Genomic DNA, 23,418 nt, shown 5'->3' with positions numbered 1-23,418 from the left:
TCAAGCATCCAGTCCCATCACTTCATGGCAAATAGATGGGGCAACAGTGGAAAGAGTGGCTGACTTTTTATTTTTTTGGGCTCCAAAATCACTGCAGATGGTGATTGCAGCCATGAAATTAAAAGACGCTTACTCCTTGGAAGGAAAGTTATGACCAACCTAGACAGCATATTAAAAAGCAGAGACATTACTTTGCCAACAAAGGTCTGTCTAGTCAAGGTTATGGTTTTTCCAGTAGTCACATACGGATGTGAGAGTTGGACTATAAACAAAGCTGAGCACCAAAGAATTGATGCTTTTGAACTGTGGTGTTGGAGAAGACTCTTGAGAGTCCCTTGGACTGCAAGGAGATCCAACCAGTCCATCCTACAGGAGATCAGTCCTGGGTGTTCATTGGAAGGACTGATGTTGAAGCTGAAACTCCAATACTTTGGCCACCTCATGTGAAGAGTTGACTCATTGGAAAAGACCCTGATGCTGGGAAAGATTGAGGGCAGGAGGAGAAGGGGACGACAGAGGATGAGATGGTTGGATTGAATCACCGACTCAGTGGACATGAATTTGGGTGAACTCTGGGAGTTGATGATGGACAGGGAGGCCTGGCATGCTGCGGTTCATGGGCTCGCAAAGAGTCGGACACAACTGAGCGACTGAATTGAGGGCCATGCTATATTCTTCTTTCAGTGTATTGCTGAATTCTACCAAGCAATCAGCCAATCTTTTGTTTAGAATGTTTGCTGTGATATTAAAATATATATATATTCTTATAAATTTTGTGTGTGTGTGAGTGCATGCACACAATCTTAATACTGACACATACCACACTTACTGTGTGTCAGGAATCATTCTAAATACTTTAGTTATAGTAACTTATTTAATTTTCACAGTAACTGAGGTAGCTATTATTGATATCCTCCTTTTGAGAGTTGTACTCACTGGAATGAGACAGAACAGTTGTAACAAATGTCATCATTCAAATACAACAGAGGCTTTTCCCACACGTAAGTGTCTGAGGTGTGTGTTTTCAACCAATAGATGACTTCACTTGGTGATTCACAGGCCCTTGATCCTTCCATCTTGTGGCTCTACCATCATCGAGGTTTCACTGTTAACTTCACCTTCCTGGCAAGAGAGGAAAAAGTAAAAGTGGAAGAAAGTATTAACCTCCGATAGCTGCTATAGTAAATTACCACAAACTTAACTGGTTTAAGCCAACACATATTTAAATTCTTAAAATTCCAGGGTTGAGATCCAAAATAGATCTCCTTGGGCTAAAACCAAGGTGTTGGCAGGGCTTCACTTCTTTTGGAGGCTTTAGGGGGGAATCTGTTTCCTTGCTTTTTCCAACCTCTAGTGGGTACCCACCCTCCTTGGCTCATGACTCCCTCTGTCTTTAAAGCCAGCAGGGGCTGGTTGAGTCTTTCTTGTAACACATCACTGATACTGACTCTTCGGCACACCCCTGTTAGGATCCTATCATTACACAGAGCCTGTCTGCTTATCCAGGTTATCCAAAATAATTTTAAGGTCAAATGATTAGCAATTTAATTCCCCTTTACCATGTAACACCATAGATTCCAGGAATTAGGATCTTTGGGGGAACATTATTCTGCTTCCACAGGGAGGGGACATCTGCTTCAAGTCTTGGTCTTGAAATGGGAATTGTCACTTCTAGTCTCCTTCAATGGTTGAGAATTAGTCTAGCTGAAAGGAAGCTGAGAAAATTATTAAGCAGGAATCATATTTCCAACTACAACTATATTCTGTGGTGGACAGTTAACTCTGACACAAAAGTGACTGGTTTAAAGTGTAGCTGAAATCTATTTGCTTAACCACTAGGCACTACTAATATGTATGAAGACTATACTATGCTCCTTCATTAAATGCATTTCCAAGCTTGCTCTCTCTTTTTCCTTTCAGGGAGAGGTTGCAATAGCATTGTAGATTCCTTTTGCTTGCAAACTTAAGTAAAATTCAGGCTTCCTTTGATCCCTCCGTCAGGAAGATCCTCTGGAAGAGGAAATGGCAACTCACTACACTATTCTTGCCTGGAGAATTCCATGGACAGAACAGCCTTGTGGGCTATAGCCCATGGGGTCACGAAGAGTCAGACACAACTTAGTGAGTAATACTTTCACACTTTAGTAAAATTCACCTATCAGAACATGTAGGTTTGGTGTCTTGGGAGTGGTAGTCCTTTGACAATTTTATTTCTTCTGTGATAACTGGTCAGTTTATATTTTCTGTATTTTGGAGAATCAGTGTAATACAGCACATTAACAAAATCAAGGACAAAAATCACACCATTATTTCAATCAATGCAGAAAAAACCTAACAAAATTCAGCACCTTTTCGTGATCGAAACAGTCAACAAGCAAGGAATTCAAGGAAAGTTACCTCAACATAACAGAAGCCATATGTGAAAAGCCCATAGCTAACATGGAATTCAACAAAGTGAAAGGCTGACAGCTTTTCCTTGAAGATCAGGACCAAGGCAAAGATGTCCCTTCTCACTATTTCTATTCAACAGTCCTGGAAATTCTAACCAGAGCAATCCAGACAAGAAATAAAAGGTATACAAATTGGAAAAGAATAACGGGAAGAATACAATTAAAATGATTTATTTGCAGATGATATGATCTTATATGTAAAAAACCTTAAAAATTCCACATACAAAAAAATCCCCTTTAGAACTAACAAATTCAGCAAAGTTGAAGATTCAAAATCAACACTTAGGAATCAGTTGCATTCTGATACACTACAATGACCAAATCAAAAAGAAAATTAAGGGAAAAAAATTCCATGTCCTATAGCATTAGAAAGGATAAAATACTTAGAAAAAAAATTAACCAAGGAGGTGAAAGACTTACACACTGAAAGCTAAAAGACAATGCTAGGAGAGATTAAAGAAGACAGGAAAAAATGGAAAGACATTCCACATGCATTGACTGAAAGACAATCATGTTAAACTGTCCGTACTACTCAAAGAGATCAACAGATTCAGTGCAATCTCTATCAAACTATCAATGACACTTCTTATAGAAATAGAAGAAAAATTGTAAAATTCATATGGAATTTTAAAGGACCCTGAATAACCAGAACAATCTTTAAAAAAAAAAAAAGGCAGCAAGCCTCACACTCTTCAATTTCAAAACATATTACAAAGCAACAGTAGTTAAGACAGCAATACTGGCATAAAGATAGGCATACAGACCGACAGAAAAGAATAGAGGGCCCAGAAATAAATGCTTGCATACATGGCCAAATGATTTTCAACAAAAGTGCTGAGACTATACAATGGAGAGAGGGCAGTCTCTTCAACAAATGATGCTGGGAAAACCAGATACCATATGCAAAGTTATAAAGTTACCTTATACTTTATACAAAATTAACTCATTTGATTAAAGACCTAAACGTAAGACCTAAAACTATTAAGCTCCTAGAAGAAAACAGGGGAAAAACTTCAGGACATTCGATTCAGCAGTGATTTCTTGGATATGATACCTAAAACATGGGCAATAAAATTAAAGATAAAATTTGACTCCATCAAATTTTAGAATTCCATGCACAAGAAACAACATAGTGAAAGGGCAATCTATGGGATGGGAGAAAATATTTCCAAATCATATATTTGATAAGGGATTAATATCTAGAAAATGTAAGGAAATTTTATAACTCAATGATAGAAAACAAACCAATTTTAAAATAAGCAAAGGACTTGATTAGACATTTCTCCAAATCAGATTTTACAAATGGCCAGTAAGTATGTGAAAAAATGTTCAACATCACTAATCATTAGAGATGATCACAATGAGATATCCCTTCATACCCATCAGGATGGCCACTATCAGAAGAACAGAAAATAAGTTTTGGTGAGATACAGAGAAGTTGGAATGCTTATACATTGTTGATGGGAATGTAAAATGGTATCATGGAAAACAGTATAGATTCCTCGAAAAATGGAATTAACATACAATTCACTAATCCCATTTGTGGGCATATATGGAAAAGAAATGAAAGCAGGATTCAAAGAGACAGATGTACACTCATGTTCATCACAGCATTATTCAAAATAGCCAAGAGGTGGAAGCAATCCAAATATTCACAAACAGATGAATGATAAAGAAAATGTAGTACAATGGAATACTGTGCAGCCTAAGAAAGAAATTCTGTCATGTACTATAACTTGCATGAACTTTGAGGACATTATGCTAAGTGAAGTAACCAGTCATAAAAGGACAGTATTGTATGACTCTACCATATGAAGTATCTAAAGTAGTCAAAATGATAGAAAGATAGTTACCAAGGACTGGTGGGAAGGAGGAAGGGAAATTTATGTTTAATGAGTATAGAGTTTCAGTGTTGCATGATGAATACGTTCTAGAAAGCTGTTCCCCAACAATGTGACTGTACTGGGTTGGCCGAAAAGCTCACTAGGGTTTTTCTATATAATCTCACTAAACCGTACACTTAAAAATAGTTCAGAAGGTAAATTCAATGTTATGTGTTTATCATAACAAAGACCTAAAGTGGAAAATATATGACCTGAACAGCATAGTTAACAAACTTCATAAAATGAGTGTTCCCTCATTTTTAGTTCTCTACAAAGAATCTGTGTAAAATATGTACTTGCTTTTGGTATGTCTCACAGATATGCCCATAAAACATTTGGTCCTAGATTTTAAAATACTAAATCAAATTACTTAGAATTATAAAATTCTTTGGGGAACTAAATATTTTTTGGTGATTTTAACTTTTTTTGTCATTTCTCATAAACTTTCATATGTACTGACACAAAGTAATTTATAATTCCCATTTGTTTACAATTTAATATCTCCATCATTTCTATAAAGTTTTCTTCTTTAAAAGACTATTATTTTTTTCAAAGAATTGTTGCCTTCAGCCTCTTAACTGTATGTTTATTTTGCTTTTAATGCTGATTTTATCTTGTTTCCCTCTTTCAACTTTGAATTTTATTCTGTTCTTCTTTAACTTGTTAAATTAAATGCATGGCTCAATAATGCTAGTCCTTCTTTTTCTAACTTAATGGGCTATAAATTTTCCTCTAAACTGTTTTATTACATATTACACTCCACAAGTTTAAACACACATTGTTTCATTAAATTTGCTTCTAAATATCTTCTAATTTTTTCTTCTGAAACCCATAAGCTGTTTTGATAAGCCTTTTAAAAAAAAATTTCCCAAACATATGCTTTTTAAACTTGTTGTATTTTTTTAAATGATTTATAATTTAACTGCATTGTGATCAAATAATAAGATAGGCAAAAATGATCCACAATAATTTTCTTGTGGGTAGCTTTGAGGGTTAGCATATGGTCAATTTTATTAATGTTCCATATGACTTGAAAATAAAGTGAATTTTAGAGTTGTTAGACACACAGGTATATCCATTAAACCAAGCTTATTAATTGTGCTGTTCAAATCTTACATATCCCATCTAATTTTTCTCTTCATGCTTATTTTCTATTATGGTAGATGATGTAGTTCTGTGGTCTTTGTAATTTTGTTCACTGTGATTCATGTATTTTGAAATGATGTGTAAATGTAGTTTAGAATTTTATAATTAAGTTGTAAGAAACTATCTCCAATATTGTTTTTTATGGTTCTAGGTTGCAAGCCTTTCCTCTTGTCCTAGAAGTTTATTTTCTACTTTTATTGTTATTAGAGAAGTTGCCTATATTATTTCTACTTTTGAAATTACTTTCCTTTGTGATTTAACAGATACTTTTATGAATGTCCCTTATGCACTGGAAAACTTTTTTTCACCTATAGAACTGGATATATATCAATTATATCTCTTATTAATTCTAGCATTTACATCTTCCATAAATGTATCCTTTGTCCACCTGAGCTATCATGTATTGAAAAGAATGAATTAAATTCTCCATATAGTACTGCATTTCTTAATATTTCATATAATTCTCAGTTTTCTTTCCATGAATTTGAATATTATGCTACCTGGTGCACAGATATTCATAACTATGATATGTTCACTAAGGATTAGATTCTTGAACACTACAACATGCCTTTCTTTTCCTTGTTTCACTGTAAAGTGTTGTTAAAACTGTGACTTCTGTCTTCCTTTTTATTATTAGCCTGATACGCTTCTATTTTATTTTTAACACTGCTGAGTAAACTTACTCATAAATTACAGCATAAGTTTAGGTTTTGAGTGACTTTACTGGTGATAGGACAGACAGATTTTCTTGCATCGTCACTGTTTTATGTTAGTGCTGTTTTTTCAATGTTTCCTAAAGGAGCTCTGATTTCTGTACTTTGATAAATGTTCATTCTAATAATTTAGAAAGTCTGAATGTTTACAATCTTATCTAATTCACAATCCTTAAAGCAAAGACTAAAACAAAGGGTTATACATTATTCCTTTTGGGGGACAGGCAATGTCAAAAAGGAAGAGTGAGAAATGGAGAAAATGAGACAAGAAATGAAGGAATGTCAATATGAGAAAGCATTATCAAGTTAGCTGCTGTTTGGTTTCAAACCAGCTGACTGCACAACCCTAAGGGATAGGCTAAATGGGATAACATTTCCATCTTACAAATGAGGACTCCTGAGACCTAAAAAGATTGAATAACTTGCCCACACAACTATCACAAAGCAGTGGGGAGATTTAAACCAACTTTTTCCACTAACTCTATTATCCCTCTCTTTTTTTTTAATTTAAATTATCTATTTATTTTACTTCACAACATTGTATTGGTTTTGCCATACATTTACTTGTATTATCATCTCTTGATTCTGTCACTGGTTCTCCCCGTCCGATTTAAGTGCCTACTATATGTGTCTAGCAAGAAGCCAAGAAACCAGAGATAAACATCTCTATGCTAACTGCAAGAAATTTCAATGAGTGTTCTAGAACACTGCTGTCATTAATTCTAATCCCTGCATTCTTTTTTCTTATTTATTCACTTTTTACAACAGTTGTCTGTACTATTCTTGGCGCTCTGTGGACAATTCCTGCCTTCTATCTGTATCATCTCAGTGACCTTTCCCACCTATAAGGTGAAATAATACATCATTTTACCTTCTGATTATAATTGGTGGGTTTCATAATTGTTCATTCACCTCCTAAAGTATTCCTAAAAGGAATTTTTAGAATTGCTTCCTTTTGGCATTTCCAAGTATTTTAACATTCTCCATAGTGCAAACACTCTGATCTCTGGAGAAACAGTCTCAACAATGTCCTTCCCCTTAAAAAGGAGCTTGCTTTATAAAGACCATGTGTTTTTAAAGAAATGAAATGAGAAAGCAGCCAAGATGGCGGAGTACAAAGACCTTGAGTTCACCTCTTTTTAGGAGCACACCAAAATCAGAACTGCAGAACAATCACTGATGAAAAAGGCTGGGAGCTACCAGAACTAAAAACATCAAGGAACCACAAGAGGGGCAGGAGGGGCAGACTCACAGTATAATCAAATCCCATACCCCCCAGGTGGGTGACCCACAAACTGGAGAATAATTAGTCTGTAGAGGTTCTCGCACAGGAGAGTTCTGAGCCCCACATCAGACTCCTCAGCCTGGAGTCTGGCACTGGGAAGATGAGTTCCCTGAACGTCTGGCTTTGAAGAACGAGCAGGGCATTCAGTCAAGAGCCGCGTAGGACTGGGGAAATAGAGACTTTACTCCTGAAAGGCACACACAAAGCCTTAAGCACACTGGGACCCAGAGCAAAAGCAGCAATTTGATAGGAGCCTGGGCCAGACCAACCTGCGGGCTCCAGACAGTCTCCTGGAGAGGCAGGGGCGGCTGTGGTTCACACTGGGGGCACAGACGCCAGTGATGGACGCACTGGGGAACATCCAGCCTGGCGAACACTTGCTGTTGACAGTTAACATCTTGGCTCATTAGCACCAAGAGCATCAGACCCATCCAATAGCCTGTGGACTTCACTGCTAAGATGCTTCAGGACAAACAACAAACTGGCCAGGGACACAGCCCCACCCATCACAAATAGGCTGCCTAGAGAATAGTGAGCCCAAGCCTCTGGACTCACCTCGAGACACTGCCCAGCCCACCAGAGGGCCAAGACAAGTCAAAATCAAACCAAAAAAACCCCAATCAAAAATGTACAGACAATCTAAATAAACATGTCTCCAAAGAAGATATACAATGGCCAATAGGTACGTGAAGAGATGTTCACATTGCTAATTATTAGAGAAAAGCAAATCAAAACTACAATAAGGTATCACCTCACAACAAGCAAAATGGCCATCATCAAAAAGTCAACAAATAAATGCTGGAGAGCTTGTGGAGAAAAGAGAACCCTCCTACACTGTAGCTGGGAATGTAAATTGGTGCAGCCCACTATGGAGAACAGTATGGAGGTTTCTTAAAAAACTAAAAATAGTTACCTTAGAACTCACCAATCACACTCCTGGGCACATTTCCAGAAAAGACAAAAACTCTTAATTCAAAAAGATACACGCACTCCAGTGTTTGCTGCAGCGCTATTTGCAATAGCCAAGACACGCAAGCAACCTAAATGACCACTGACAAATGAACAGATAAAGAAAATGTGGTGTGTGTGTGTATATATATAGATGCACACAGTGGAATGTTAAAGGATGAAATAATGTCATTTGTAGGAATACTGATGGACCCAGAGATTATGATACTAAGTCAAGTAAATTAGATAAATACAAACATCACATCACTTATATGTGAAATCTAAAAAAACTTATACAAATGAATTTATTTACAAAACAGACACACAGACACAAACAGCAAACTTAAGTTACCAAAGGGCAAAGTGGGGGATGAGATACATCAGGAATTTGAGATTAACAGATACACACTACTCCATACAAAATAAATAAACAAGGACTTACTATGTAGCACAGGGAACAATATTCAATATCTTCTAATCACCTATAATGGAAAAGAACTTGAAAAAGAATAGATATATATTTTATAAATATAGTGTGTATGCATAACCATATCACTTTGTGATATACCCAAAATCTTATAAATCAACTAAACTTCAATAAAAATAAACTTTAAAAATTAAAAATGAGAGAAAATCCTATTATTTCAGCAGACATATCTCCTTTTGATGCATTTAAGTACTAACTAAATTCCCTACCTTTACTATGTTCCAATACAAGTGACTTTAATATTACTTAAGTTTTTACATAAAGTACCTCAGATAAACCAAAACAATTTTGAAAACATAGTAAAATAAGAAAAAAATACAATTATTTAAAGAAAAACAAAATTTTAAATACCTCAGAAATTAGTCATTTCTAATTGTCATCTTCGCCTTCTTGTCATCAGCAATCCAAATTAGATACGGACTTGGAGTGAACACAATTGTCTCCACCCAAAAGATATGTTCAGGTCCTAATATGTGGTACCTGTGGATGTGAACTTATATGACAACAGTTTTTGTAGGTAAAATCAAGTGAAAATGAACTCACGGTGAATAATGGTGAACCCTAATCCAATCATCAGTATCCTTAAAAAGACACAATACAAGCACAAAAGACAGAGGGCAGAAGTCCATGTGATGACAAAGATTATAGTGATGCAGTTTCAAGCCAAGGAACGCCAAGGATTGCTGGCAACCACCGACAGCTAGAAAAAGCCAGGAGGGAATCTTCACTAGCCTTCTGAGGGGGTATGAGCCATCCAGCACCCTGATTCTGGACTATCAGTCTCCAGAACTATAAGAGGACGTTTCTGTTGTTTTGAGAATAAATTTCTGTTGTTTTAAATAAACTACTGTTGTTTTTTAATAACTACTGTTGTTTGCAGTATTTTGTTACAGCAGCCCTGGAAACAAATATAGGGCTTATATAATTAGTGAAAATTAAACTACATGGTGCTTGTAATGACCTCTCCCCACTTTTCAATATTAAACTGAGCCTTATTCCATATAGAATGATTTAAATTATAAGCCTAACATTCCATGCTACTAACTACATTTAGAAAAATCTGTAACTTTGAAAAATACAACTTAAGACATAAACTCTGTTCTATAACTGTGGGGGCTTTTCTTTATTTACATACATTGCTCACAGACCTTTAAATGGATAACTGTAATAGCTTACTAAGAATAAAGTAACAAGAGAGAGTGAACATCAATATTAAATTCAGTGAATTTTTGATCAAATATGTATATAATCTGAGATGCCAATAAGTAAAAAAAACAGAAACTTAATTTATCCAAACTTATTAACTAAGGCTTCTGAAATGTTACTTTAGCTGTGACAAAGAATAATCACATTAAATATAACTGCTCTACATTTACTGGCAGGAACTAGAACATCTACTAGCTCTACCATCTCTTGCCAATGCCCTCATATAAATGTTTAGTTATAGATTTTTACATTTTATGAAATTTAAATTCCTTAGTGTTTTTCAGCACATTCACACAAATAATATAGATATGGCAACTCAATCCTACTATCATCAATAACAGAATTATACATGATGTGGACAGACAGATGTATATACAATTATATGCATATTTTCATACATGCTTATATTATTTACAGAAACATATTTACATTAGCTTAAATATTACTGTATGATAGACAGATGCACATATAAAGTTAACTTTATTTGCTTAAGAACCAACATTATTTTAAAGAAGTACATAAGGAGAAAAAGGATAGCTGCTAAGGGCTACTTTTTTAAGAGCTGTTTCTTTTTAAATTTGGGTAATGACATAAATGGATCCATCTATGCCTTTTATTATATTTGATTGGGCTGGGTCTTCATTGCTGCATGCGGGCTTTCTCTAGCTGCTGTGCATGGGTTTGTCATTGCAGTGGCTTCTCCTGTGGAGCACAGGCTCTAGAGCACGTGGGCTTCAGGAGTTGCAGCGTGAGGGCTCTGGAGCGCAGGCACCGTAGTTAAAGTGCACATGCTTAGTTACCCCACGGCATGTGGAATTTTCTCAGACCAGGGATCAAACCCGTGTCCCCTGCACTGGAAGGTGGATTCTTAACCACTGGACCACCAGGGCAATCCCTCAACAGCTTTTTAAATTAATCTAGCCTGAAAAATGGACCTCCCTGGTGGCTGAAAAATTAATTTTGTAATCAAAATAATTTACCATCATTATTTAAATTAAGAAAATATATTAAAGTATTAAGTCCTTAGTGCTTGCCTTAGAACCACAAAAGCATCACACACACACAAAAGGATAGAGGTGGGTCCATAGTCCAACAGACATCAATTTTTGAATTTATCAATTCAATCCAAGAATACTGGAATGGGTTGCCTTTTCCTTCTCCAGGGGCTCTTCCTGACCCAGGGATTGAACTCATGTCTTCTGCATTGGCAGGTGGATTCTTTACCACTGAGCCACCACAGAAGCCCCTCATCAATCCAATACTACTTTGTTCCTAAAATCACTATATTCCTTTGAAATAATTAAACTGAATATAAAAGCTGCAAATAGAAGGTAACCTCCCATTCAGAAAATTTTGTTAGACTTAAAGGAGATTTAGGATACCTGCCTCCACAAATAAGCAGGCAATAAATCAGAAAGACACTGATATAAACATATAGTAATAAAACTGAAAGGTCAGAAGGCACATTCTGAAGAACACAATCTTGTAAATAAAAGAATACAGATTTACTGCTGCTACTGCTGCTGCTAAGTCGCTTCAGTCGTGTCCAACTCTGCGTCCCCATAGACAGCAGCCTGCCAAGGCTCCCTGGTCCCTGGGATTCTCCAGGCAGAACACTGGAGTGGGTTGCCATTTCCTTCTCCAACAGATTTACTAATAGGGTAATATTATCAAGTAATGGTTATTTGAGGTTTAGAAAATTATTTTTTATTTTACATGTTTAACTCTTATGCAAGAACAAAAAAATGCTTTCTTATGAGTACTTTTTATCACGTAGTTCAAAAAGAAAGTTTAAAAAAATTCACAACAGAAATAAAAGAAAATGAAATTTCCCTCCAATTCAAATATTCTATGAAACACCTTTCACCTGATTTTTCCTTAAACTTAAGAAGAAAAAAAAAAAAAGATGATACTAGTACGGTACAGAGTTCACTGTAGAGTCAGTGCTACTTTCTTTATCCTGCTTTTCTTCCTCATGTGGTGAATCCAGCTCATGCCTATTTTCCTCTTCACTGGAATCACTGTTTAATCCACCTTCAACTCTGGTGAATTTCTTGTCACATGAACAACTTTCACAGGCTTGGTCTGTGGGAACAGCTCCTTTCCTTTGGGGTAAAATGGTGAAAAATGCTTCTTGCCAGTCTCTTGTCTCCAGGTATTCCAGAATAATCTCAAACACTGCAACAAAGAGAAACTCTGTATGTTTCTTAGCCTAGCTCATCACAATGCTGTATACTTTAAAATACATTGCTTTTGTGTTAAGAGTGCTAATATGTCCTAATAACTACTTTGTTCTTATTACTTCCTTCTCCTGTATTAGCTGTCAGAGCTAATATGTACCAAGGCTCTCAAAGATGCTACTCTGTAGCTTTTCCTCATATCCTTTCTTAAGCACTCAGAGGTTTACCATTATCCGTTGTCAATTATAACTAATAGAGGACCCCTCTTTTTTTTCCTTCTTATTCTTTATTCCTGCCACATCTTTATCCTTTATATGCTAATAAAAAACCAAAAAGAAAAAAAAAAGGGGGGGGGGGGAGAAGCTACCATTAATCTAAATTTCTTCTAGTTTTCCACTCGCTCTGTGGAGTGTCTTGCCTCCTTTTTTTTTAAAATACTGTCCCGCCAAGTTCCTCTCACTTTAACACATTGATGAAAGGGTAAATTTGGATTACTTTATGATAGAAAAGGAATACATTATATATCAAAATTCTTGGAAGAGGTTCATTTCTTGAATCAATAAATTCATTTCTATAACTCCCTAGAGCTTGCTACAGAGAAATTTTAAAAACCCAATTAATAGTTGTGTATTAACGAAAATCTCTACTAAAAAAAATTTCAAAAAGCAAAACTCCAGGCAAAGACTTAAGTCTGAGGATATCTATTATAATATTTACAATAGTAAAAAGAAAAACATATCAATAGAAGAATGGTTGTATTATTGTATTGATATATTCAGATGAATAAAAGTTACACAGCCATTAATGACTCAATAAATATAAATGGAAGGAAAACACCCCACATTTATAACATTTTATGTAATAGAGTAAGAATCCAATTATATAATAAAGGATATTATGCATAGGAAAAGAACTTGGAGAAACACCAAAAAGTTACTATCAAGTATTTCTGGGTAGTGAAATAACACCTACTTATTTTTCTTTACACTTTTTTATACCTTCAAAACTTTCTAAAATATGCATGTATCAGTCAAACAAATCATAAATGGCTACATTTTAATTTTCCAAAGGTATATATTTTCTACTTTCCCAAAATGTAAATAGAAGGTTATTTTTCACAGTGTTCACATAGGTAAATTTTTAGCTTATAAGTTTATAGCTTACCATGATTAACTGCCAAAACTTTTCTACTATTCATCTTCACAAAATTCCCAAGGGGAAGCTGTGCATGATCAATTCCATGATCTGATGCTTGTTTATATGTGAGTCCCTAAAACAAAGACATCATCACCTAGAACATTACATTATTTAAACTTAAAGTCTAAGATAGAATAAATAATTTTTAGGAAAGACTTTAGTTCAGAGAATATAATCTGAATTTGAGTGTGTATATTTAACAGCAAATTTGAAAATATTCTCTTGATAATAAGTATAGTCCGAATGTTGCTGGTATTTATTTTAACCAAACGAGGAAACCAAAGACATTATGCTCTCTATCCTGTCACAAAGTTCATCAGTAGCAGAACCAAAGGAAAAACTGGCTCATGCCTCCTGACTCAAGCAGCTTCTCATCACTCCACACTGCCTTTTTCTCAGTTTAAAGTATTCAAACTGAATTCTTATAGAAGCATCATCACTCTTCTCATGAATCTGAAAGATAGAACTGTTTCAATTATATAGCGCTAAGAGGCACAAGTGGCAAAAACTAATGAAATAAAAACCTGAATGAAAAAAATTTCCTATGGTCCATAAATTTTATTTTTCCATTTCTGTCAATTAAAAGCATGCTGAATTATGAAAACAAACAAACCCCAAACCCAACCTTAGCATGGTAGAATAAAAAGCTTTAGAAAGGAAATCAACTTAAATCCTGTCTTAGGACTTTGTTTTAATGAAATGTAAACACTTTAGAAATTCTATTAATGTTACACTTAATTTATGTGTGAGAAACACAAAAAATAAACAAATAATACAAATTTCAGTGGAATAATACTTATTGGATGCATGAATTTCAACTTAAAAAAAAAAAGAATGCTGAATATGAATTTTCTTCTCAAAATTAAAATCCTTAAAGCCTGGGTCTAACCAGGACTAAAAGAGCCCAAAGACATAACACAGGAGGAAAAAGAGCTAAATTTCTCAACTAATAGTCTGCATTTTCAAAAAATAATTATTCCTTTATTGGCCACTCCATGCTGCACAACTTCTGGGATCTTATAGCTCCCCAAACACAGATTAAACCCAGGCCCTCGGCAGCAAGAGCACAGAGTCCGAACCACAGGAGTGCCAGAGGAGTTGCCAATAGTCTGCATATTTTAGAGGCCAATATTTGATAATAGGTCAAGTCAGGTCTTTTTGAAAACAAAATTGTTTTAGTTCAGAGAAACATACAACATGAAAGAAAAAAAACAGTTCTACAGAAATAAGAAAACAGAATTTTTCTACTAAGAAAAAAATAAAAAGGCTAAAGATCATCCTGATAAAATTCCCTATGACGCTTATGGAGCTGTACTGTCCAACTGTAGTCACAATTGACTACCTAAACTTATTATAATTTTTAAAAACTCAATTTCTCAATCATACTATTTACAACTCATGTGCTCAACAGCCAATGGGTTACCATACTGAACACGATGATATAAATACTTCCAACAATGCATAAAATTCTCCTGCACAGTGGTGCTATATGAGAATAATGAATTACTGTGTATTATTCTGCTGACAACATTTCAACAGATACTTAACTAAATAAATTGAGCTTAATTTAGCACAATGCAACATAGCTGGCAAAACACAAAACAATGTTTTCTTTTAGAAAGTGTATTTCTGTAATTTTTCATTTGAATGAGGGTAAGGAGGTGGGAAGAGACAAAAGTACAAATTAAAGAGGACAGAAAACACATCCCATATAATCACATATTTGAAAATGGGCATGTTTACCACTTTGGATATAAATTTTTATATAAATTAATATAAATTTTACCAGTAGGCTAGAAATTGATTAGCAGAAGCAGCATTTATCAATACAGAAAATCATTTAAGCACATGGGCTCCAGACCAATCTGGAGTTTCAAGTATCTACTACCTATTTTTATTAATTTTAGATTTAATTTTTATGTGCCTCTGGTTCCTCACCTGTAAACTGTGCGTACTAACAGCACTGACTTCACTGGGCTGCAGTAAGGATAAAGCAAACTAACATATGTGAAATGCTTTGCTTAGCTAGAAAGGTGACTGAAATATCTCGGTACTCAGTAAACACAAGCTCTCAGTATATACTATTAAGAAAATTAACATTACTATCAAGAACACTGGTACAGCAATTTTAAGTATGAGCAAAAGCAAAATAAAAACTTAATAGTATGTACCTTGTGATGGTTGTGATCTACTAATCCTCCAATCACATAGGCCTTTGATTCATCTAATTCCTTTAATATATTAGGTGAATCTGATGTAAGATAAATCAGGTCTTCTTTCTGTATGAATTCACTATAGTGCTCTGGTTTGATGTGGATATCCTTCAAAACACAAAAAGAAAGATGCTATTAATTAACAGGATTTTGTGAAAATTGGCTAAAAACGATTATTTTCTTTTCCCTAGACAAACCTACCCAAAAAATATTTGACAGGAAGTTTGAAAGAATATTATAACAATGTATTACTTAGAACCTATCACTCCAACATCTTTTCACCTCACATCTCAATTATTTATGTAGCCTCCTGATGCTATTTCCACCTCTAGCCTCAGATCCCTCCAATTTACTTCCTCACATGGCTGGGGGACTCATTTTCTGAAAACACTACTCTCAATGTTTCATACTGATCTGTAGGTTAAAATTCAAGCTCCTTAACTTAGTAACTCTCACCTTAATACAGCACCAATCTATCTTTCTAACTTTCTGTTCCAACAAAACAAATGCATTTTTGTTATATATTTGCTCACAGTGTTCTCCAGCCAAAGAATGCCTTCTCCAATTACTTCCTTCTCCATTTATATGAATCATCAAAAAGAAATGGCTTACAGATTTAATAATTTTCATGTACCTACTTCCACAAAAATAGACATTTGAAATCTTCTTTACCAAAACTGTCAGGTCAGAGGTACTGAAGGCTGAACAACAGCAGGCAGAATTTTGCAAATTGCACCGAAAGAAAAAAAGGAAGATACATCACAAAGTTTAGATGGCACTTCTCAATAATTTTTGTGGAAATAAAAAAATGAAGCAGGGGACCTCTCACCTAAGTGTATATAGCCTATTGATTAATAAGCAGCCATTTTTCTGGAAAATGATATACAATAAATATGATTCCTATACTTAATAAAGGCCCCAAGAGGAACGTGCATAACTAGAAACTAGTGAACTCATTATGTCTCTGGAAAACTGGTGGTATAAAATAATAAATTTTACAAGCCATAAAATAACTGAGAGTATGCCTACTCTAACTCATTACAGTATTTCTTAGGAAAACAGGTATGAATGTAAAACTTGGTAAATATATCATACTTTAAAACTTAAAAAGACTTTTGAAAATGTTTTATGCTATAGACTATTAATAAAATAAAAAACACAGTCATTATAGGATTAATGAGTGAGACAGGGAAAGTCTGTCACAGTGAGAACTGGCTTGGAGAAAGGGAAAAGGTATAAGAATAACCCACCACTTCTCTGAGTAGAATAGGATTAAGGTTCCTTAGGGATTGGTACTAAAGCCAATCTATTAGTTATCTTTGCAAATAACAGAGTAGTTCAGTTCAATAGAAAAAAAAAATGTGAGCCACATATGTAATTTGAATCCTCCCAGTAGCCACATTAAAAAAAAAATGACAAGGGGCTTCCCTGGTGGTCCCATGGTTAAGAATCCACCTTGCAATGCAGGGTACATAAATTTGACCCCTAATCTGGGAAGTTCCCACATGATGTGGAACAACTAAGTCCATGGACCATGACTACTGAGCCCCAAGGCTGCAACTACTGAAGCCCTAGTGCCTAGAGCCTGTGCTCTGCAACGGGAGAGGCCACTGTAATGGGAAGCCTGCACACTGCAACTAGAGCGTAGCCCCGCTCACCACAACTAGAGAAAGCCCGGGCACAGCAACGAAGACCCAGCACAGCCAAAAATAAATAAGTAAATGATTTTAAAAGGGACAAGAAATAGGTGAAATTCATTTTAACAATACATTGTATTCAACACAATATACCTTAAATGTTATCATTTCAACTTATAATGAATGTGTTTTTTTCATTTTAAGCAGATATTTTACATTCTTTCTCCTTTTTGTACTATCTTTGAAATCCAATGTTTATTTGACATTTATAGCACATCTCAAATCAGACCAGTCACACTTCAAGAGTTCAATAGCCATGTGTGGATGGTGGACACCAGAGGGTATAGAACAGATTTAGAAGAAAACAAGTATATTTCCAAATTTTAGAGTGACTTCACGCTTATAGATAACGTATAGCCAGTTTGTTGGTTTGAGATTGCATATAGACCTTTAAATTCTTTTCTTTTTTAAAAAATATGTTTTAAAGTTGGCAGTAAAATAGCAAGTGAGATTTCATGAAAGAAGGTACAAACTATATCTCAGGTCCCTTAGCTTCTCTCCTTGGTAAACTTAGACTTAGGAACAGTGATACATAGGGTTTGGAGCTGCTGACTCATATTTGTTAGCACTATGTAGAACTCAGGTAAAAAATGCAGACCTTTAAGCCTAAAAATACTTTGTATTATATGAGACTTAATCAATTTTAGTTACCTTCCAGTTGACCCATCCTTTGTCATTTTCATCCATGTTCTTTTTCAGCTGGCCTCCATGGCTTGTCAAATAAAACTGATAAAGAGATTGGCAGGCACAGAAAGAGAGACTGAAAGACTATTAAAGTCAATATTTTATTTCCTCACACACTAATGTGACTATCAATGAAACACAAAATATTTTCATTCTGGAAAAAAATTAATTTATGACATGCTTTGAACATGAAAAGACTTATCTTTGGTAGAAATGTGTATTTTTGTGCATCTCCTAACCCAGTAACTTCTGTATTCCACCTACATTTTCATTCCATTTTCTAAGCAGTTATAATCTGCCTCTTGCTTAGTGATCACTTACTTTTCTATAATATTCCTGCTTCCATGTCAAGTTTCCCTTCCCCTTCTTTTGCCACTACTGTTATTTATTACTAGTCCAAAGTCTTCATAATTTTGCTTTGACTTTAAACCCTGAAACATATTTGAAATCTAATCAAGGGTGAAAACAATATAAAATGTAAAAATATAATATTACTATCACTTGAGAAAAAGAAAATATCTAACCAAAATTTTAACAACATTTTCTAGTTTTTAACATCAGTGAGCCAGAGTTAATTTTTAGCTCACTTAGAATTAAAACAATAAGGAAAATGACCCTACTCTTAAGAGCAGTCAACTAGTCTCACAAATCACTCCCTCAATCCTTCAAAATTATCAGTGACTCAAAATCCTTTAAGTAGAGAAAATCTGGCCAACAGGCACAATGGCACGTATCAGCCTGGGGCAGTTCCGCTACTCCCCAGAAAGGAGTGAGAGCTGAGAAACTGGTATGAAAATATGTGTATGTCCTTTAATGAAGATGTTCAACTACATAACAATGAATAGGTCAATGTGTATAGGACTGATGATGACTGGGTACAGTGTATCTGAGAATAATGTATGAAAAATGTTTAAAATATTCTATTTTTGCAGAAAAATAGAACATTTTCCCAAAGAGACATTTAGCTCATTAAGAAAGATTACCTGTAAGACTCATTCTTGTACAGGCAATCAGGATTATCCATGCCTTTTCTGAAGGAAGATATAAAAGGAAACTGGAAGTTTGTTTTAATTCCTCAAACATACCTGCACAGGATGCAGTGCTCGTCGATTTTCTGCATAACATCGTTGAATCTGCTTGTGAAGTTTCTTAATGTCCTATAAAAGAGTGCAATTTTTAAAGCAATATTTTAAAAATTACCTGTGGCCATTTCATAATCTGAGTGGAACAGAATAAGCAGGAAGGATAACTAGATAGGTACATTTCTTCTTTAGAAATACAAGTCCTTTCTGATTAATTTCCATTCAATTTCCTTACACACTATTTAAATAATTACTATAAGTCAATATTCTGTAAGTGACCCATAATTTCACATTTTGTATCCACTTAAAATATAAATTCATGAAAACTTTCACTCTTCTTAGGAGACAACAAAAGAAAAAAAATAAAACTCTTAGAGCCATAGTATTAAAATTTTCACAACTTACAAAAGTTTAGGAAGTAATTAAAACATAGTAGCATTGCTTAACCAACCAAGTATCTTAAACTATTAAATAATCCTCTTAAGCCAATCATATTTTCCCCCCTCCTTTCAGTTAGGATTAATAACAAAACCCCCCACAGCTCTTTACGGTTAATATGCAGTTACTTAGTTTCATAACCTATTACAGTACCTGTCTTTCCCTTTGTCTATATATATAGATATAGCTTCCCTGGTGTTAGACCGTAAAGCGTCTGCCTGCAATGTGGGAGACCCGGGTTTGATCCCTGGGTCAGGAAGATCCCCTGGAGAAGGAAATAGCAACCCACTCCAGTATTCTTGCCTGGAGAATCCCATGGAGAGAGGAGCCTGGTGGGCTACAGTAGTCCATGCGGTCTCAAAGAGTCGGACATGACTGAGCAACTTCATACATATAGATGTAAATAAAAGCAACCTACTAGCTATTTAATACTTTAATTTAAGGCCACAGATTTTGAAAAGCTTAATTTAGGATGCATTTTTTTTCAGGAAAAAATTTTTTTTAATTTTTTAAAAAATCTAAAATTTATTATTTTTTTCTGGTCACTCTGTGCAGTATGTGGGATCTTAGCTACCAGAGCAGGGATCAAACCTGTGCCCCCTGCATTGGAAGTGAGGAGTTTTAACCACTGGACCACCAGGGAAGTCCCAACTTAGGATGCACTAAAGCTGATTTGGTGGTGCTGACTTCTCTTAGCTTTTGCTTATCTGTAAAGCTTTTGATTTCTCTGCTGAATCTGAATGAGAGCCTTACTGGGTAGAATACACATTCCTATACTCTAACAACAGAATATGAGAAAGAGAAATCAAGGAAACAGTCCCATTTACCATCTCATCAAAAAGAATAAAATATCAGGAATAAACCTACCCAAGGAGGCAAAAGACCTGGATGCAGAAAATAAGAAGATACTAATGACAGAAATCAAAGATGTGTGACACAAACAGATGGAGAGATAATATACCATGTTTTTTGATTGGAAGAATCCATACTGTGAAAATGACTACACTCCCCAAAGTAATCTACAAATTCAATGCAATCCCTATCAGATTATCAATGGCATTTTTCACAGAACTAGAACCAAAAAATTTTACAATTTGTATGGAAAAACAAAAGGTCCTGGAGAGTCAAAACAATCTTGAGAAGGAAAAACAGAGCTGGTGGAATCAGGCTCCCTGACTTCAGGTGATACCACAAAGCTACAGTCATCAAAACAGTATGACACTGGCACAAAGACAGACATAGTGATCAATGGAACAGGACAGAAAACCCGGAAATAAACCCATGCACCTATCATCAATTCATCTATGACAAAGGAAGCAAGAGTGTATGATGGAGGAAAGACAGTCCCTTCAGTATGTGGTGCTGGGAAAACTGAACAGCTACAAGAAAAAGAATGAAATAGAACACTTCCTAAAAACATACACAAAAATAAACTCAAAATGGATTAAAGAGCTAAATTTAGAGCCAGGTAGTATAAAACTCCTAGAGGAAAATATTGGCAGAACACTCTTTGACATAAATCACAGCAAGATCTTTTCCAATCCACCTCCTAGACTAATGAAAATAGAAACAAAAATAAACAAACAGGACCTAATTAAGTTTAAAGGCTTTTGCACAGCAAAGGAAACTATAAACAAAAAAGGCAACCCTCAGAATGGGAGAAATATTTGCAAAAGAAGCAACTGACGAGGGATTAATTTCCAAAAACACAGAACAGCTCTTGTAGCTCAATATCAAAACAACTCAAAAGATGGGCAGAAGATCTAAACAGACATTTCTCCAAAGAAGACATACAGATAGCTAAAAAGCACATGAAAAGATGCTCAACATCACTAATTATTAGAGAAACACAAATCAAAACTACAATGAGGTATCATCTCACACCTGTCAGAATGGCCATCATCAAAAAATGTACAAACGATAAACGCTGGAGAGGATGTAGAGAAAAAGAAATCCTCCTACACTGTTGGTGGGAACGTAAACTGGAATAGCTACCATGGAGAATAGTATGGAGGTTCCTTAAAAAACTAAAAATAGAATTACCATATGATCCAGCAGTCCCATTCCTGGGCATACATTCAGAGAAAACCATAATTCAAAAATATACATGCATCCCAATGTTCACTGCAGCACTATTTACAATTTACAATAGGACATGCAAGCAACGTAAATATCCATCAACAGATGAATGGATAAAGAAGACATGGTACATACATACAATGGAATGTTACTCAGCAATAAAAGGAAAGAAATTGGGTCACTTGTAATGATATGGATGAACCCAGAGTCTGTCATACAGAGTGAAGTAAGAGAAAGAGAAAAACAAATATTGTATATTAATGCATATATATGGAATCTAGAAGAAGGGCACTGATGAACCTATCTGCAGGCCAGGAGTAGAAGACACAGATATAAAAAGTGGACTTGTGGACACAGCGGGAAGGAGAGGGTGGGACAGACCGAGAGAGTAGCACTGACACATGTACACTACCACGTGTAAAACGGACCCCTAGTGGGAAGCTGCTGTGTAACACAAGGAGCTCAGCCCGGTGTTCCGTGACGACCTAGACAGGTGGGATGGATGGGTCAAGAGGGAGGGATACACATACACATATCGCTGATTCCACTGTTGTAAAGTAGAAACTAAGAGAACATTTTAAAGCAATTATACGCCAGTTAAGAAAAAAAAAGAAGACATGGTATATTTATATAATGGAATACTACTCAGCCATAAAAAAGAAACAACGCTATTTACAGTAGCATGGATGGACTTAAGAGATTATCATACTAAGTGAGTCAGACAGAAAGACAAATGTGCATCACTTACATGTGAATCTAAAAATATGACATAAGTGGACTTATCCACAAAACAGAAACAGACTGACAGAATAGACTTGTGGCTGCCAAGGGGTGAGAGAGATAACTGGGAACCCGGGATTTATCAGATGCAAACTACTACACACAGAATGGGTAACAACAAGGTACAACTGTACAGCACAGGTAACTTTATTCAGTATCTTGTAATAAATCATAATGGAAAAGAATATGAAAAGGGATAAATGTGTGTGTATATATACATATACATATACATGCATAACTGAGTCACCTTACTGTACAATAGAAGCTAACACAACATTGTAAATCAACTGCTTCAATAAAATAGTTTAAAAACACACACACACAAGAAACCAACAAAACAGCCTAGAGAGGGAAGCAACATAAATGTCCACTGACAACAGATGAAAGAATAAACAAAAAGTGGTCTATATATACACTAAAATAGTATTCAACCTTAAAACATAAGGGAATTCTGACACACACCACAATGCAGGGGCTTCCTAAGTGGTGCAGTGGTAAAGAATCCGCCACTCAATGTGGGAGACACGGGTCCCATCCTTGGGTCAGGAAGATCCCCTGGAGTAAGAAAGGGCCACCCACTCCGTTGTTCTTGCCAGGGAAATCCCATGGACAGAGGAGCCTGGTGGGCTGCAGTCCCAGGTGACAGAGAGTTAGACGTGACTAACAGCTGAGCACAGCACAGTGAAGACATGATGCTCAGTGAAAAAAACCCGTCACAAAAGTAGGATTCCACTTATATAAGACACACAGAGTAGTCACATTCATAGAGACAGAAAGTAGAATGCCAGTGCCAAGGGCTGGGGGAGGAGGAATGGAAATGGTTGTTCAGTGGGTATAAAATTTTAGTTTTGCAAGATGAAAAAGAGTTCTGGAGATTGGCTGCACAACATAAGTGTACTTAGCACTACTGAACTGTACACTTAAAAATGGTTAGGATAGTAAACTTTGTT

The 23,418-nt window shown here is 35.4% G+C and overlaps 1 protein-coding gene across 5 annotated transcripts in view; it reads right to left on the bottom strand.

The window, feature by feature from the left end:
* Window positions 1–669: 669 nt before the first annotated feature.
* TRMT10A (tRNA methyltransferase 10A) overlaps window positions 670–23,418 on the bottom strand; it is a 33,153-nt gene continuing 10,404 nt past the window's right edge. The window contains exons 4-9 of one of the 5 annotated variants that reach the window (XR_009696503.1): window positions 19,175–19,246; window positions 18,057–18,131; window positions 15,667–15,816; window positions 13,463–13,568; window positions 8,868–12,296; window positions 670–1,704 (exon numbers count right to left, since the gene is read on the bottom strand). Coding sequence is in view for 2 of the 5 variants with exons in the window: in XM_061164350.1 (XP_061020333.1) it covers window positions 12,031–12,296; window positions 13,463–13,568; window positions 15,667–15,816; window positions 18,057–18,131; window positions 19,175–19,246 (669 nt within the window). In the remaining 3 variants the exon portion in view is untranslated. Of the gene's footprint in view, window positions 1,705–7,674; window positions 12,297–13,462; window positions 13,569–15,666; window positions 15,817–18,056; window positions 18,132–19,174; window positions 19,247–23,418 lie in introns of those variants that run through there. The other 4 variants (XR_009696504.1, XR_009696502.1, XM_061164350.1 and 1 more) reach the window with 4 other exon arrangements.

This window comes from Dama dama, chromosome 17, assembly GCF_033118175.1.
Source record: "Dama dama isolate Ldn47 chromosome 17, ASM3311817v1, whole genome shotgun sequence".
Classification (NCBI taxonomy): Eukaryota; Metazoa; Chordata; class Mammalia; order Artiodactyla; family Cervidae; genus Dama; species Dama dama.
The sequence above is the reverse complement of the archived record's forward strand: the minus strand, read 5'-3'. Positions and strand labels throughout refer to the sequence as shown.